The 18,834-nt window shown below is 31.4% G+C and overlaps 1 protein-coding gene across 3 annotated transcripts; it reads right to left on the bottom strand.

Moving 5' to 3' along the window:
- Positions 1-861: 861 nt before the first annotated feature.
- Positions 862-18,785, bottom strand: LOC149176921 (uncharacterized). 3 transcript variants are annotated; one of them, XM_089423237.1, is made up of 2 exons: positions 18,511-18,785; positions 862-1,186 (listed from the first exon to the last, which is right to left on the bottom strand). In XM_089423237.1, exons 1-2 carry the CDS (start codon positions 18,641-18,643, stop codon positions 1,044-1,046), a joined length of 276 nt encoding a protein of 91 aa, XP_089279363.1. In that variant the 5' UTR covers positions 18,644-18,785; the 3' UTR covers positions 862-1,043. The 3 variants fall into 3 exon arrangements, with proteins under 3 accessions (XP_089279363.1, XP_089279361.1, XP_089279362.1); XM_089423235.1 differs by lacking the exon at positions 862-1,186 and adding an exon at positions 17,926-18,379 and having other exon boundaries at positions 18,511-18,777; XM_089423236.1 differs by lacking the exon at positions 862-1,186 and adding an exon at positions 17,926-18,376 and having other exon boundaries at positions 18,511-18,774.
- Between the last annotated feature and the right edge of the window lie 49 nt (positions 18,786-18,834).

The following is an 18,834-nucleotide window of genomic DNA, read 5'->3' as shown; positions in this document are numbered from 1 at the left end:
ATTTAAATAAAATCTTCAATGATAATATTCAAAGATCCCTTCTTGCTAGTGGTGTTGTCTCCCTCGTTTGACTAGTTCGAGAATATTATTAAGGTAGTGGATCTATGTGGTTGTGAATGACATTTGAATACAATATATTTATATAAAGAGTTTATTATATATATATATTTATATATATATTTATATTTATATTTTAAGGTATACTACCTAGATGTATTGAGTATGAATATTTTTTAATGGTGCTTTAGTGACCAAACTTCAAACTTAATCCTTCATTTATTATGCTTTTCACACCCATGCCTAATATATTATGTTAATTTTACAAAGTATAAGTTGAATAACATTAAATTATAGAAAATAAATAAATTAAATTAAATTACAAATATTAAAGTTTTGTTTTAGGTGTGTATGTACGTAGATTTATTATAGATTAATAAATATAAATTTTATAATATTATTATAAATTTATTTGATGAACTAATAAAATGGCGATGGTTCTTATATCCTAATATATATATTTTTTAGATTAAGATTTTTTTCAACGCAATCAATATAATTAAATTATATACCACGAGAGTTGATTTACTTGATAAATTCGAAAAGTATCGATCGCTGTTCTATTTACTAGAAGTAGAAAGTTTGAAAGTTTTTACAGTGTAACCAAGTTTCATTTTAACATTTTTTTATAAACTAGACTAAATATATGCTAAGTATATTTTTTGAAAATTAATTTAAATAATGAATATTTTCATAACCCATTAAAATTTTTACGCAATTATATATACTAACACAACCACATTTACCAATATTATTAATAAACCCTATATGAAACATATTACACAACCACATTTATTTTCCAATAAGTGGTGGGTCTTGTACTCTAGATTCTCATTACCACTGTCACTTCTAAATAAACTGAGCCATTCACCCACATAAATCTAAAATTTCATATCACATAACACTTCCTTATTATTACGTCAATTAAACTATAATCACCCTTCGCAGCAAAAGTAATCTCCTTTGATTTGCTGACATGGAAAACATTATCCACAGAGAGCAACTGGATGGCAATTTGGCGGTGGTTTATCCGCTACCGGGACGTTCTCGCCGTCGGAAGAAGCTATATCTGCCATTCCACTCAGTTTATCCACTGCAGGGACGCCCTCACTGCCGAAAGAAGCTGTATCTGCTGCATTCCTGTTAGTGAATCCAAATAAGCATAATAAATAGCTAAGAGAAAATCAAACATTGTCCTTATGACTAAAAAACAAGGGACTATCCGTGTTTCTGTTGGTTACCATGATATTAATCGAGCATGTCCCAAAGATAATTATCTAACTCCTTTTATTGATCAAATCATTGATGAATGTGCTCGGACTGAGATTTTTTCTTTTATGGACAGTTTTTTTGACTACAATCAGATTAACGTTCTTCCCGCTGATCAACATAAATCGATGGGAGACCTTTGCCTTTAAGAAACTCCCTTTCAGTATGAAAAATTTTGGTGCTACCTTCCAACGTGCTATGCCTTATGCTTTTCATGACATCAAACACATCATTCAACCATATCTTGACGAATTTCTAGCTCATTCTGCTAAGCGTCAAGATCATCCTAACCACCTACGAGTGATTTTTCTTCATTTAGACACTACAATATTCATTTGAATCTGCACAAGTGTGTCTTCTGTTTTGAATTTGGTCGTTTCCTAGGGTTTGTGGTATCAAAGGAAGGCATCTGAATTGATCCCCTCAAATTTGAGGCCATTGTAAACTTATCTCCTCCATCATCTTTACATCAATTATAGAGCTTGCAAGGGAAAGCTAATTTCCTCTGTCGTTTTGTACCTAACTACGTTGAGCTTGCCAAGGGATTTACTCATTTGCTAAAAAAAGGGGATCCCATTTATTTGGGATGAAATCGCGCAAAGATATTTTGATGCATTAAAGAACACTCTCATTAGTGCTTCTTTGCTGCATCCTATCGACTATCACCGTGATTACTTCTTGTACTTAGCTGCAGCCGATAGTACTATTTCCATGATACTAGTGCAAGACGATGATGATGGAAATGAACACGTGATCTACTACTTAAGCTAGAATCTTATTGATATTGAGACTCAATATGCCCATGTCGAGAAGCTTGCTTTAGTCACCGTTCATGTTATTCAGCGCTTTCGCCACTATATTCTTTTACGAAAAACCATTGTGATTTCCGATTGCAACCCCATGACCTACATTCTGACTCGTCAGTTGTTGGGGGGAAAATATTCTAAGTGGATTGTTATCCTTCAAGAATTTGATTTGGAGTTTGCTACAGCCAAATCAAAGAAATCGTTGGTTTTCGCTGAATTGATTTGTGACCTTCCCTTTGCAACGACGTCTACTACTTTCGATGAGCACATTCCTGATGAGACTCTTTTTCTCATCAGCAATCTTGACCCATGGTACAGGGAAATTATTTTCTATCTCCATACCCAAAAAATTTGATTAGAGTTGTCTAATTCTGAACGTTGTGCCATTCGAAATCAGTCCCAACCCTATTGAATCATTGGTGATACTTTGTATTGTGTTGGTGTCGATTCTATCCTTCGTCGATGTTTGACACTCGAAGAAGCTGAGACAGTTCTCAACGACTGCCACTCTGGGGCTTGTTGTGGTCATATGTCCAAATATGCTACTACTCAGAAAATCCTTCATGTTGGTTATTTTGCCCATCCATCTTTAAAGATTTCATTTTAGCATTCCAAAAATGTCACGCTTGCCAATTTTACAACCATAAACAACGCGTCCCACCTGCACCCCTATACCTAGTTGTTACCGTTGGCCCCTTTTCTAAATGTGGGATTGATTTCATGACATGTAACCCTCGCTTGGCTGGGGGGCATGGTTATATCATCATCGTCATTGATTATTTTACTAAATGGGCCGAGGTGATGCCCATACGTGAATCTGATAGTAAAACCGCCGCTCAATTTCATTTTAACCATGTCATAGCTTGATTTGGTGTCCCTCAAGCCATCGTTATTGATCATGGATCTCATTCTTGAAACTCCGTGATGGCAGAGCTTAATGTTGGGTTGGGTTTGTGTCACGACAACTCAACCCCTTATTATCCATAGGCTAATGGCCAAGTTGAGGTAGTCAACAAAATCTTGGTTCCTATGCTTCAATGCACCATTGGGATACATAAATATAATTAGCATCTTATGCTATTTTTAGCTCTTTGGGCTTACCAAGCTAATACTGCCACTGGATTCACACCCTTTCAGTTGGTGTATGGTCTGGAGGCAACTCTTCCAATTGAGTGTGAAATTCCTTCATTAAAACTAGCCATCGAATTACTCCTAGATACCTCACTTGAAGAGGAACGTTTACTTTACCTCGAAAGGCTCGATGAAATCCACCTCTTCGCAGCATTAGTAATTAAAGCCCAGAAAAAATGAGTTAAGGCTCAATATGATAAAACTGTTTCTCCTCGTGTTTTCACTGAAGGTGACTTGGTCTTACTTTATGGTCAAGCCAATGACAAATTGGGAGTTGGGAAATTCGAGCCAATGTGGCATGGGCCTTACATTGTCAAGCGAGCTTTACAAAAAGGTGCCTACGAGTTAGTGGACCATGAAGTAAATTCTTTGGCTGAGCCCCAAAACGGGCTTTACGTGATGAAGTATTATGTGTGATTACCCGTGTAAATATTCATATACACCATTGTGTGTTTTCATTAGTGTGCAGTGTGATTTTGGTGTGTTAGTTTTCTTTTGCAAACATTTTCCTCTGCTTGCCTGGTGCTCTACTTGGTTTGCAGATGTCATCCAAACCATTACATTGGTTTTGATAATCGTGCTTTCCATAGTACACAAAATCTATCTTTCGCTGCATGGGAAATCTATGACCTTAATGGTGAGTTAGTGAATTTTCAAGGTATATGTTTAGGTCAAACGACTAATAACATTTCCGAATATAGTGCGGTCATCGAGCTTTTTTCAGAAGCTATCACTCTTGGCATTAGAGAGTTAATCATAAAACTTGATTCACAGGTCATTATGCTACAACTTAATGGACAATATTTAGTTAGAAACCCTCAAATTTTGAGAATGTATTTGCGAGTTCATTTATTGGAACAAGAATTTGATTTTATTACTTATCATCACATTCCAAGACGCATGAATACATTAACAGATGCATTGGCTAATTATGTGTTAGATAGACATTTGCGAAACCTGTAAATCATAGAACATCACACATCGAATATGGTAAACATGAAAACATGTATATATATATATATATATATATATATATATAGTGAGTGTTTGCAAAAATGTTTGCTACATCAGAATAACAAAATTTGTGTTCCGAGACACATCGCTTTACAAGCCTACATAGTTCAGAAAGTAAACTATAAGTTGGCTATTCATCCACATGGTGCTCATGATAAGACCAGAAAGCCCTAATGGCTCAGCCAAGTAGTCGACGTAGTCTAGCGGATACTCCTACTATGTGCCTCTGATAGTGTAATGGAACCTCATCGATCGAGGCATATTCTGGAATCCCTCTAGTTAAGCTTTCCAGGTTGTGCTCTACCTCAATGATGGGATCTGCTCCCTCTACATATGGAGGAGAATCCTCGATTTTGCATGCCACTCGCCTAGCTATTGGAGAAGCCCTTGGAGGTCTCTTTGGTCCAGCATCCGCACAAAATTATAAGTCAAATCTCAATACACATAAAAAAATGATATAAAATTCAAAAAAATTCAAAAATAGTTTACTTGAATGAGTCAGCTATTTCCCTGGAGGGAGTGGAAGATCTAGATCTGCTTACAAATCCATCCCTGCATACACCCAATCATCGACCATGATTAGTTGTTGTCCCAACCCTCCGAAGAATGCTAGAGGGAATGACATCTGTTGACTGCCCCCATGTCCTGGCATCAACTCTCCCCATCTAAGAAAACTTGGGTCTATGGGTGCTGGTGGATCCAATTCCAAAAACTGATAATGGAATAATGGTACATGTTCCAAGATGAACATCACCAGAATAGATCCGAAACCAAATTGTTTCATATTTCCCCTCTTGCACTTGGTCAATTGGTGCTTCATGTATGCCAATAAACCTTCACATCAGTTGAATATCATGGGATTTAGGCATTTGATCACGTACTGGAAGTGAGACTTTGACACCTAATAACAATGTAAACTTTGAAACGGGAACTGATACTGTTACCCGTTTCGTAGAGATAGCAAAAAATGACCTGATTTTCAAAAGTGGTGATGCAGAATACACATGTTTTTTTTAGAACATGGTTTTTGGAACTTTAATTTTTTTTCATGTTCAAGGATGAAATCAAGTTTTAGAATGGTAGTGATTTTCATGCTGATTTTAAAAAGTGAGTATTCTGCATCACACCCTTTTTTTTAAAAGACCTATTTTTGACTTTAAATTTTCTAGTGTGTGAAATGTAAATAATTATTTCGTAACCCTTTTTTTAAAAGCCCTATTTTTTGACTTTAAATTTTCTAATGTATGAAATGTAAATAATTATTTCGTAAATTTAATAATTTTGGAAGTGATCTTCTTCTTCATATTTTCTAGTTTTTATTTTTTTTTATTTTTATTTTTGTAGTGGGGCTTTTATTGATTTGCATATTTAAAGAAGAAGGTCGATATTTTACATTTTCGATATTCTACATATTTATACATCATTAATTAAATTTTCAATCCACATGAAATAATTGTCTCTAAAAAACAAATATAAAAATATATATAAAAAAGACAAAAACAAAAAATAAAAAATGTTAAAAAAAATTTATATCATAAACCATAAAAAAATTTGGAAAAAAAAAACAATTATAAAAAAAAATATATATATATATATATCTATATATATATATATATATATATATATATAATTAAGTAAGTAAATATTGAGAAATAAAATATATATATATATATATATATATCTATATATAAACTAGGAAAAAAAAAAAAGAAACAAACTAGTTTAAAGAAAAAAATAGAAAAATAACTAAAAAAATTTAAAAAACTAGTGAAATTAATATTTAAAAAAAAAACAAAAAATGTTAAAAAAAAAAAAAAAAAAAACACTCACAAACCATAAAGAATTTGGAAAAAAGAAACAAAATTAAAATATATATATATATATATATATATAAGTAGAAATAGAGAAATTAAAAAAAACATTAGAAAAAACTAGGAAAAAAAATAAAAATAAAAATAAAAACAAACTAGTTTTAAAAAAAAAATAGAAAATTAACGAAAAAAATAAAAAAACTAGTAAAATTAATATTAAAAAAACAAAAACAAAATTAAATTATAAAAAAAATAAACCCAAAAAAATGGTTATTTTTTATTTAAAAAACAAAAATACAATTATCTTTTATTAAATATACCTATTTTATTTAAAACTAAATAAATAATTTTTATTTTTTTTAAACAATCTTGTCATTTATTAAAAAAAAAAAAAAAAAAAAATTAACATTTTTTATTATTATTATTTTTTAATTTAAAAATTCAAACTATTAAAACTACATTTTATATTTTCAAAAAAAAAAAAAAATTAAACCTACATTTTATGTTAAAAAAAAAAAAAAAAAAATTAAATTTACATTTTTTTTTAAATTTACATTTTATGTTAAAATTAAGAAAAAATTTATAATGTTTTTTTAAACAATATGTTATTTATTTTAAAATATAAATCATAAAAAAAAAAAATTAATTTTTTTAAAACACATTTTAATTTTTTAATTTAAAATTTAAAAAATTAATAATTTTTTTTTTAAATTAATATATTAAAAAAATTAGTTATAATTGTTATATAAAAAAATTAAAAAATATTATTAAAGTTTTTTTATTTTTTATTTATTAAATTTTTTTTTTAAAACATATTAAATTTTTTTATTAAATATTAATGTTTTAATTAAAAAATAAAAAAAATAAAAAAACGGCGCAGCCCTTGGGCCCTCGGCCGCGCCACCAGCGGGCGGCGGGAGGGGCTCGTCGATTCCGGGAGGGGCTGGTGGCGCGGCCGGGGGCCCAAGGGCTCGTCCATTCATAATATGTTGCTTCTGAAACAAATATGGCCAAACAAATATGATAATAAATATGATAATAAAAAATAAATATAAATAATTGCTTTTTATAAAATCATTTAATTCAAGGTTTCTCCGTCCTTATTGGAGTAGCAGTCTAAACAGGCCTGGGATTGTTTGATCGGCGGGAAAATTTCCAGTTCCAGCGAGCCACTCCAATCTTGAGGTCCGCCTCTCTGGACAAGAAGCCGCCTCCGTTGGTACTACGACCACCAGACCGTAGCATAGGAATACTAGGGTATACAATACAGTATACGCATTAATGGCAAGCTAATTGGAAATTTGATTTTGAATTTATCTACCCGCTCAGCCGATGTTCGATTTTGAATTTATCTACCCGCTCAGTCGATATTCTTAGAGTCATTGCAAGGAGAACATGTTGTTTATAATCTCCACAGAAAGTTTCTTCGACATCCTGTGTGTCTTTTTAAAGAACTCGGCACTCTGGTTTCTCATTTTAACGATAATAGCGATTATGAATTCAAACGCTGTTCATGAGAAGGTGTTGAAGCTTCTGTGTGGACTCCAACGAATTCTAAGGCATCCACTCTTAAGCGGTGCTATGCTTAAATACTTTTACGATAGCCAGCTGTGGGATGGGGGGATGTTGGAAGACTTTAAACTTCTGCTAAATTTGGCCATGAGTGCTTTTGCAAAGCATCACCTCTTCGAGGATCGTCCAAGCCGGCTAGAACATAGAAGTGGCTGGGGGGATGTTGGAAGACTTTAAACTTCTGCTAAATTTGGCCATGAGTGCTTTTGCAAAGCATCACCTCTTCGACGATCGTCCAAGCCGGCTAGAACATAGAAGTGGCTGACCAGTGCTTGTTCTCTTAAATTGCCTACAAGCCCTACGGTGTTACAAACACTGAATCAAATGTGGAGGCCGTGGTTATTCTATAATATGTTAGAGTATACAAATAGATTAAATATCACTTAAATTTGTTTATGTATTTCTGTAGGGTTGTGGTTTATTGTTGTATATGGTTTACTATTGTTGCAGCCTTGTAGGTGAGCGCACAGTGGTGACATTTAAGAGTTTTTGTTGACTGATATATCTATATGCCGGCTTCCATGATACTGGTTTTTGTTAACTGATATATCTAGCTTCCATGAAAACCAACATAGTATCATTCAAGCTTAAACCACAAAAAGCCTCTAAAGAATCAAACACGATACTCGTTTCTGGTTTTCTGGTTTTGTATCAATTAGGGTATCATTTTCATTTACATAAATATTTTCGACTGTGAATTACTGATTTTTACATAATGGTTTATTTACAAATCAAAGATCAAATGTATCATTCCGTTGTCCGAATTAAACAAAAACGTCGATGTATAATTGCTGGAATTAAACAAAAACATGAATTTATAATTTGTGAATTTTTGTTAAAAGATTTTAGGTAGGTAAATATATTGTTTCTCCACTGCAGTGATGGAAGTGTTTAGAGATAATAATTTATAATTTTATAATAATAAAATATTAATAGTTATATATAATCTATTATCCATAGTAATAAAAATTAGAAATTAACAATTTTTAATATTGTATCCTCAATGCGAACAGAGTGAATGCGAACCATAGACGTAAGGTTTTGTAAAGTAGTTTATTTCTAGGTCAAATCCATATGTTGTGATGCATTCTAGAGAATTTGCTTTAAAATTGTCTGAACTAACTTGGAGCAGACTTGTCCAAATAAACTTTTCTTGTTGTGATGCATTCTAGAGAATTTGTTTTAAAATTGTCTGAACTTGGAGCAGACTTGTCCAAATAAACTTTTCTTGAAACTATGTAAGTCTTACTGTATCCTTTTCATTGCAAACAAAGTGAATGCAATCTTGAATCTATGTAAGTCTCACTATATCCTTGTCAATGCTAACATAGTGAATGCAAACCATTATAACCATAGAAGTAAGGTTTAAGGTTTTGTAAAGTAGTTTAATTAATTTTATATTTATTTGTTATTTGTTATTGTATGTGATGTTTAAAAATTATTTTTATTAATATTATTTTATATTATTTTTGAAATAAAATATATTAATTTACAAATAATCAATATAAATAAAGATATATAAATTTCATTAATTAATTATATATTTTTTTATTATTATTTTTTTTAATAAAGATATTCATAAGATAATTTCTTTACATTTTGAATTTTTTATATCTGTCAATTATCAATATTATACTTCTCAATATTTATTTATCTCAATTATCATAACTAACATTTCTTAATCTCACATTTGGGTTCTTTCATGGCTAATATAAAATTATTGATAAATAAAGTCTCTTACAGTTTAAGAGGAATATAGGTTATTTTTTATACTCAAATGTGTGATGGCCATGAAAAAAAATAGATAAATAAAATTGTTCTTTACTTCATAGAAATATAAAATGTTTTTAAAATATATTTTATTTTTATGTTTAATATTTCATTTATGTTTTTAATTGTAGATTTGTTTGATAAAAAAATGAATCAATTCATAGGAGTTATAAAGAGCACTTTTTATATATATCTTTATCACTTTTATAATTAATTGAATTAATTTAATGAGAAAGATATATGTTTTAGTTTTGAAAGTTATATGTTTAAACTTATATAAAAAGTTTATAAGTTGTAGGTAGTAGCTATATTAGTATTTATTAGCTTACATATAAGGTAGAAGTGGTGAGAAATATATATGTACATATATCACCTTTGTTTATGTTTTCAAGGGCCAAGAAAAATATTAAAAAATAAATGAAATATTAGAAAAAATAAAATAAAATAATAGATGAATAGATTATTATATCTATCTTTACATAATTTTAAATTATGATTAATATTAATTTAAACTCCATCCATAAAAATAAAAATATTTAAACTTTATTAGTTAATTATAAACTAATATTTTAACATTTTTCTTTGAATGCCAATATTCATAAGATAATTCCTTTACATTTTAAAATCTTTAAATATGTTAATAATCAATATTGTGATGTCTAATCATCTTAATATTTGGGGTTCCTCCATAGCTTATATGAAATTATTTCTTTACATTTTAAAGGGAATATAGGTTGCGTATTTTAAATTCTAGCGTGTAATGGCCAAAATAAGAAATTGGATAAGAAATAACTTTTTGCTATACTTCAATGGGAATGTAGAGTATTTTTAAAAATATATTCTATTTTTATGTTTTCTTTAATATTTCATTTATTTTTTAATATTTCTTTTTACATGTCATCATTATAGGAAATGTATAAATAATCTTCTGCTATATTTTAATGGAAATATAAAATATTTTTAAAATTAAATGTTATTTTTATTATTTCACTAATATTTTTGTGGATTGATTTTCTAGAAGCCTGAAGTAGCTAAGAAGATTTGGTATTTAATTGTTGCCTTGTTAAAGCTAATATACACTTTTTATAATTCAAAATATTCCTGTAGATATTAAATTAATCTAATGATAATAACATGTGGTTTCCTTTTTGAAGGTTATACGTTTGAAATTAAATAGGATTTGTAAGTTGTAGGCACTAACTATATTTATACTTGCTTAGAATAGTACCATGGGATAACCATGTGTTGTAGCTATCAAATACAAAAAAAAAAACCAAAGTAAAGGCTAAATCTAGGGTAATGTATAGTAAATGGGGGACATTATTCCATATCCCCTTCTACAAATTATGACCACATTATGCATGGTAATTGTATGTTGTGTCATAGTGAGGTCTCCCTTTGTGATATTTATGAAGTGATGATGCACAATTATTTTCTCCACACTCTCTCACATGTGAATATATATATATGAAGGAACAAAGGATGGTTGATAAATATAGTTTCACGTTTTGAGATATTGATTTGTTCTAGACTCTTCTAGGGTTTTTAGGCTTTTCTCATCTAGATCATTCATTTGGTTGATGGCAGCTTGGAATATTTCAACCTTTATGTTAAACTCACCTCAAGTTGTATTTGTTTATTTCTATGTCAATGGGATATAACCTTACTTGGTTTCACGTCCATTTAATTTTATGGGCATTATTTAATGGAATCACCTGTATATGACATGTATGTCATCCGTATACACATCAGCCATTTAACAAACAAGAACCAACAACCACTATTGCATCAATGGTCGTATAACATATTTGAATAGCCAAGATTTCTAATACATGTCATATCATGCATAAGATGATATAGTGCCATAGGGTAATAGGGAAGTGAAGAAGGCATGTGTATTTTGATCCATACATAGTCATTGGTTGGTTAAGGTTGGCTTAATCTATAATCACTAAATCTTCTTGAACGTAAAACTTAATAGGAAAATTCTGGGAGACTTCAATGTAACATAGTCACTCCATTTATGAATAGTCTTTAAGTTATGTTAATGCTTCATTTCATGATTTGGTAGGTCTTTAATAGAAAACATTTGACTTAGATACAAGGAAGTTACTTGAGAGGTGAGACTCTCTCTGTGAATTACACATGGAATTTTGATTTTTTTTCTTCGAGGAAATATCAAGGGAGATCCACCCGAAGGGATCACATTGTGCTGACTTATTAGCAAAGCCTAACCTTGAGGGTGTCAAGGAGAATTTACTCTATGACTTCTCAATAGCAAGGTGAGTGTAAGGAGAATTGACTCTGTGACCTCTCAATAGCAAGGTGATTTAGCCACAGGAACTCGACTAATTGAGCTAACCCTCAGAGTTGCGAAACTCTAAATCTATACCATTGGTTGAATTAAATAATGCACGTAAAATGAATTGATAATTTAATTATGATGTATATGCATGTGGTGCATACCACTACCTTAATTTGATTATTGTTGTAGTAAAATAATAATAATTCTTAATATTAATCTTAAGGAATAATATTAATATTATTCACTCATTGACATGAGGTAATATATATCATAATATAAAACTAATGTATATATTATAATATGGAAATATTTTTAATTAGTATAATTATAAATCTCATTACAATTATTCTGGCATATCTTATTATTTCTATGTATTTTTTTCTTCTATGTGTGTAGGCTTTTAATATTTTTTATTTATATTTTGTCTCATATATATGTATTTTTACATTTATTTTTTAAGTAATCATCATTTTAATCTTAATTTCACTAATTTTTTTTTTTTGATTAATTTTCCATTTTTTTTTTTTTTTAAATCTAGTTTGTTTTTAATTTTAATTTTTTTTAGTTTTTTTGTTAATGTTTTTTTTTTTTTTTTTTCTATTGTTACCTATTTAATTTTATAGTTTTTTAAATGTGTTTTTTCTTTTTTTCCCAAATTTTTTTATGGTTTACATATTTGTTTTTTCCCCAATTTTTTTAGATATGTTTTTTTTACTATTTATTTGTTTATAATTTGTAATTTTTTTCTAGTTTTTTAATTCTTATTTTTTATAGATTAATTTTGTTTTGTTGTTTTTTTTTTTTTACATTTTACATTTTTATGATTGATTTTATTTTTGATTGATTTTTTTTGTTTTGTGTTTTTTATTTTATGTTTTGTTTTTAGTATATATTTTTATTTATGTTTTGTTATTTTTATTTTTTATTTTTTTGTTTTGTGTTTTTTCATTGTTTTAATTTTTTTTTTTTTTTTTTGAAATTTTAATGTTTTTCGGGGTCATGATAAAATATTTTATGCTATTATTTTGAAATGTTGAAATTTCACCCTTGAAAAAAAAATTGTTATTCTAGCATCAACACTTTTCGTTTTGAGGGTGTTTTTTGCACAAAATTTACCATTGAGAAAAAAAAAATGTTATTCGAACATCAACACTTCATTTTGAGGAAGTTTTTTGGACAATTTTTGCACCAAAAATTGGTTTTCACTGTCATTTTTAAAACATGTTGAAAATTTAGCTTGGAAAAAAAAAGGTGTTATTCTAGCATCAACACTTTTCGTTTTTAGCACTGTTTTTGATGTTTTTTCGGGGTTTTTTGGCCAGAGTTCCCGTTTTGAGTTTATAGTTCTCGTTTCAAAATTTACATTGTTTAATGCAATGCTTACATCCCAACTATTCAGGACATAGTGTGTAGGATGGTTCGCAGTGGGAGACTGGTAATGGTTTTTATGCCAATCTTCCCACTGTTACCCTTTTTAGCTCCCAGACAATGCCTCGCAATAAGCATGTTCGTGCTCTCTCCTCCAGAACATGATTCGAATAACTGTACCTATTGTCCCTTTTTGGACAACCTAGTAATGAAGTAGATGTCGACAACCTCTATCTCAAGCTCTTGATCCCTGAACATAAACAATTGGTGATCTACATTGCACCAACTAATTAAGTGTTGCAATAACTCAGGTTGTGCTCTAATCCCGAAAATCATAAACAATTTGAGCAGTCCATATGCTCGAAGGGCATCGATACAGTCTTCATCATGCATAGCCTGATGGTCTTCAGCTTCATGACCCCTCTCTTTCCATTCGATCACCATTTTGGACTGGCTTTTATGAAAAACATCAATAAACCAACATTTTATGAGCATCCACGGAGAGAAAAATCAAGATTAACTATTTTTCATGGAAGATTTCAATTCATTTTTTTTACCTTGGCATTAGCGTGTCTGTTTAGGAATTGTACCTAACTAGCCTCAGTGTGAGCAACGCGAGTTTGATGGATAAAACCCGCACTAGTCACCCACGATATAAAATTTTTGAAAATTTACAACCATGCTCTCAAGAAAACAAATTAAATAAAAATTAATTAAATTTCTTTATCTTCTATATATTTTGGACATGAGTGTACAACTTAATACATATTGAATCAATCAAAACTATAAAATTTTATTTTATTTCAACCTATTACAGCTAAGTGATCCACAAAGATGGATTTTAATTTTAATAAAAAAACAAATTCATTTATAAAAATGATACTTGAAACGTAAGTTGTATGCGTGATAAGTGTATAACAAAGTGCAGAGAAGTCAATCTAGAATACTTTTAAATTCAACCATCTCTCTTCTCTGCCCTTTACGAATTTGTGGCAATACTTAACACTCACCTAATTATAAAGCTTACAGTTTACAATGAGTTTATATAAATATAAATATATCCAACTATGCTTATCATTCACGGTTATATGAATTATGAATTACTTAACTTGAGTGGCCGTGGTTATACAGATATACATCCAACCGTATGCATATTATTTAGTTGTTATATGATAAAGTAAATGTTTAGTTTCAGTGTTTATGGTTATTGATAGGAGTTATATCACATTTTTTTTTTTTTTCTAAGCAACATTATCTACTATGTATTAATATGTACAACGGAAAATTACATGCAGTGTATCATGCTGCCTAATGGCAGCTGTAGCAAAGTCCCCCAACCCATTACATTTCTGAGAAACCCCTCTGAAGATACCTGAATTGATCCCAAAACCTTCAGCAGAAAGACAAAAAACCATCTCTGTAAAGCCCTCGCAGGGGCAGAGATTGACCAGAGCTTGTGGATATAGCCCAGGCCAGACAAAACTCAATTCCATGACGGAAGAGTGACACAGAAACAGCAGACGATTTATATGACCGAGAATGACCGACATTGAACAGAAAAAACATACTAGAATCACTAAAGACCGCAGGAGAGAGAACCAACCACGAGCCCAACACGCGTCCAGTCTTCATGCATGAGAGCCATCTGGGCTTAGCCCTCTGTCTCGTCATCCTCGGGCTCGCACTCCCCTGGGTTAGCTTCCCGTATCCACGCCCAGCCTTGTCCTTCCGGCAGACCGTCCAAGAAAGCCGGCAGTACAGGTTCGTTCTTCTGCAATTCTGCCTCCCTCGAGCTAGAGGCCTCCCCCACTGGCCTTTTGCCTTTGTCCACGAGCCTGCACTCTGCCTCCAGAGCCTGAGGCAGATTTTCCGAGTGGAGTCGCTCTTCATTGACCGCGGGGTGCTCCATTGCAGAAGGTTGAGGCAAGCCTTCTTCCAGGTCCTCCGGAATTCTGGTAAACAAGACTGAAATGTGCGCATTGATGCCCAGATTTTCTCTGGGATTGCACAGCGAGAAGATGACAGAGCCGAATGCTGGTAGAGTTTGCTCTCCATTGTTGGACCCTCCGACCTCCGTGACTTGCCTTGCCTGCACCTGAGGTGCTCCTTCTCGTCGGTGGCAGTAAATGCAACAACAATGGTGGTGTTGGTTAGTTGCAGGCCCGCGAGCGGATCTGGCTCTCCCTGAGCCTCTGCCCCGACGGCATGGCATTCTATCACGCACCATTTTCCCAAGCTCCACTTCCTCCAACCAAGCTTCCTCCCAATTCGTCTCACTATGGCAAACAAAAGACTGTAGGCATGAACCAGGGAGGACCAGGAGTCGACCAGTCTCCCCCAATTCCACCAAAACTCCAGAATTTTCAGGACACAGAGCAGGAGCACCATCACTGTGGGTTTCATCCCCGGCCAACTCTGCAAATTTAACGACCTCTGCATTCCGTCGGAATGTCCCCGCATTGAATGCGGCCATCCGCCTTCGCTGTGAACCCTGCGCCTTCATTAAGGCTCGAATGTTGCCTTGCAGGTTGATGGGAGGTGGCGGCGAGGAGCCTTAATGCTCTCTGTCCGTCGCGTGTCCTATCGACCGTGCCAAGTGGCTTTAACACTTCATGCCTGGTGTCACCCGCATCCGGGCAGGAGTTATATCACATTACTAATTACATTTATATATCATTTTGGTAATGGAACAAACAGTAACTGTGATTTTATAAGTTTTATGAGATTTTTGGTTGGAATTTGGTTAAATTTTTTGTGGGTAAATTTTAATTAGTGTTGTTTAAATTGATTATTGATTGCATATATAGAATCAGCACTCTCAAAAAAATTTAGTGCATTTTTATTATGAAAAGTTTACCTGTCAAACTTGTGATTTCAATGAATTCTTATCTAATAATTTTTTCTTAAAAACCCCACTTAACTTTTTTTTTAATAATTACAAACTTTATTTTTAAATTAATCCTATATTCAAATGTTGCATGGTGTGGCTTTGATAAGATCCATAGGGCATTTTGATAATTACACGCATTGAGTGTTGAATTAAATAATGCTGCGTTAAATGCATCTGGAAGGCTGAGTTATGTACTTATTATAAAGATGCTTTTTACTTGTCATAAACAAATAAATATTGCTTCATATCTAAAATTAGCCATTCAAAGAAAGATGGCAGCACGAGCCTACTTGATATTGCGAAACTATTTTATGTCCGGATTTATTTTTATTAGAAATAGTGATATTTTAAGACAATTCGTAAATTCAGAGGATCATTCTTTACTTGAGACAAAACAATCATGTCTCTCGGTTAAACCTTAAGTACAAAAATTATGAATTCAAATCACATTGAAACTGCCAAACTATTTTATATCTTGACATTTTCATTACAAGTGGTGATATTTTAAAACAAAACCGAAACTATGATGATTAGTAAATTTGGAGGGTTATACATTTTCATTACAAGTGGTGATATTTTAAAACAAAGCTGAAACTATGATTAGTAAATTTGGAGAATTATTCTTCACCTGAGACGAAACAAGCATGGCTCTCAATTAAACTTTCAAGCCCAAAACTTATTCATGAACATGAATTAGTTAAATAGTATTTAGGCTGATGTAATCGAAAAACAACATTGAAATAAACTTTACATATATAATTTAAGTTCATCAATAAAGGTGAGTGCCAATTCATAAGCCTGGTCACAAATAGGACTGGCTAGACACAGAACCACAATCTGTATTATGCGAAGTAACATATATTACTAGGAATTGAATTTGGCAAAAATATTGACATTTTAAATACAAATTCATTAAAGGATCAAATACAATGGTTTACAGAAAGGAAATTTACTTATCATATGAAATATTATAATATTTAAAATAATCCACATAATGCAATAAAATACGTTATTTCCAACCTTCCGCACCGACCATTCTTGTGTCCAGACGTTCCATTTTACTAAAATTTATATTTAAAACGCGCGGTCCATACGTCTTTTATGACCTTTTCTTAAATTTAAATTTAAGTTTTCTGAAATATTAAATTTATTTAAATATTTAAAAATATAATTTAAATAATAAAAATTACAACTTTACCTTTTAAAAAATAAAAACTCATATCACCCTATTACAATAAATTAAATTAAAAAATAAAAATATAAAAAAACAGATACATTCTGTATTTCGCCATATCATTCATATATTATGCTCCCTTGTCTTATCACTGACAGACCTGATGAATGAGTTTTTTCTTTTATTCAGCCGATGCTCATTCCTTCATTTTCACAGCATTATGTACACTGTCAGCAAATATTCGTACTTTGTACAGGTGGGGCCTTCATGTTTGCATTTGCGGTCAAATTTAAAATATATATATTTTAATTTTTTTGATAATTTTTCATTAATTACATTAAAAATATTAATGTGATTTATATAGGTAAAAATTTCATAAATATAATAAAAAAAAGTAATGCAATACAAAAAATGTTTTAACAATATATACATTTACTTGATTAATCATGTATAAAAAGAGTATGGGTTAATATAAATTGAGTAAAAAAAATTAGACATTTTATTGTCAAATGGACCATTTTGCTAAATAAAATTTGCTTATATATTAATTCCGTCATCTAATTAAAAATATGAACATATTAGAATTGGAATAATCTCAAATCCCTGAAAAATTAATGAGTAGGGAGCCATTTTGCACAAATATAATTTATTAAATTGATTAAAAATCAATACAATCTAACAAATTTTGTAACACAATGCGTTAGTTGATAAACAATAAGACTAAACATATGCTAAGCATATTTTTTTGAAAATCAATCTAAAGCAGTGAATATTTTCATAACCCCTTAAAAATTTTACGCAATTATATATACTAACACAACCACATTTACCAATGTCATTGATAAACCCTATATGAAACATATTACACAACCACATTTTCCAATAAATGGTGGGTCTTGTACTCTAGATTCTCATTGCCACTGTCACTTCTAAATAAACTGAGCCATTCCCACACATAAATCTAAAATTTCATATCACATAACACCTCCTTATTATTACGTCAATTAAACTATAATCACCCTTCGCAGCAAAAGTAATCTCCTTTGATTTGCTGACATGGAAAACATTGTCCACAGAGAGCAACTGGATGGCAATTTGGCGGTGGTTTATCCGCTACCGGGACGTTCTCGCCGTCGGAAGAAGCTATATCTGCCATTCCACTCAATTTATCCACTGCAGGGACGCCCTCACTGCCGAAAGAAGCTGTATCTGCTGCCATTCCATTCCACTCAGTACTTCGAAATAAGCATAATAAATAGCATGATTCACACATCTTTAAAAACCTAAGAGAAAATGTCCAAATGGATTGAAGGCACACATAAATTACCAGTCTTTATTCTTACCAGTATTCTTAAGAGTGGCCACAGCAGCCCTGGACGCAATTGCACTTTTCATGAACAGGCAGATAATGAAGAATGCAGAGACGACCCGTATCAGGGGCGTCATTTGTTGAGAACGAGCAATTTTTGAATTCATATTCGTGTCAAACCCAAATTGAACAGATTTGATTGCTAAAACAGCCTTTGATTTCCAGCAGATTGCTAATAAAACCTCGGAGCTCTTGCTGTCTGTGTCTGTGAAGACTGCAGTTTAATTTCAATAGGCGGCCAATATTTATACTGTGAAAGTTATCCTTTTTAATTCTCCTAAGAATTCCTTTAGGAACC

This window comes from Pinus tabuliformis, chromosome 4_1 (assembly GCF_031772625.1).
Source record: "Pinus tabuliformis cultivar Carrire ecotype Pingquan chromosome 4_1, CPIR1, whole genome shotgun sequence".
NCBI classification, from domain to species: Eukaryota; Viridiplantae; Streptophyta; class Pinopsida; order Pinales; family Pinaceae; genus Pinus; species Pinus tabuliformis.
This window is presented reverse-complemented; position numbering and strand designations above follow the sequence as displayed.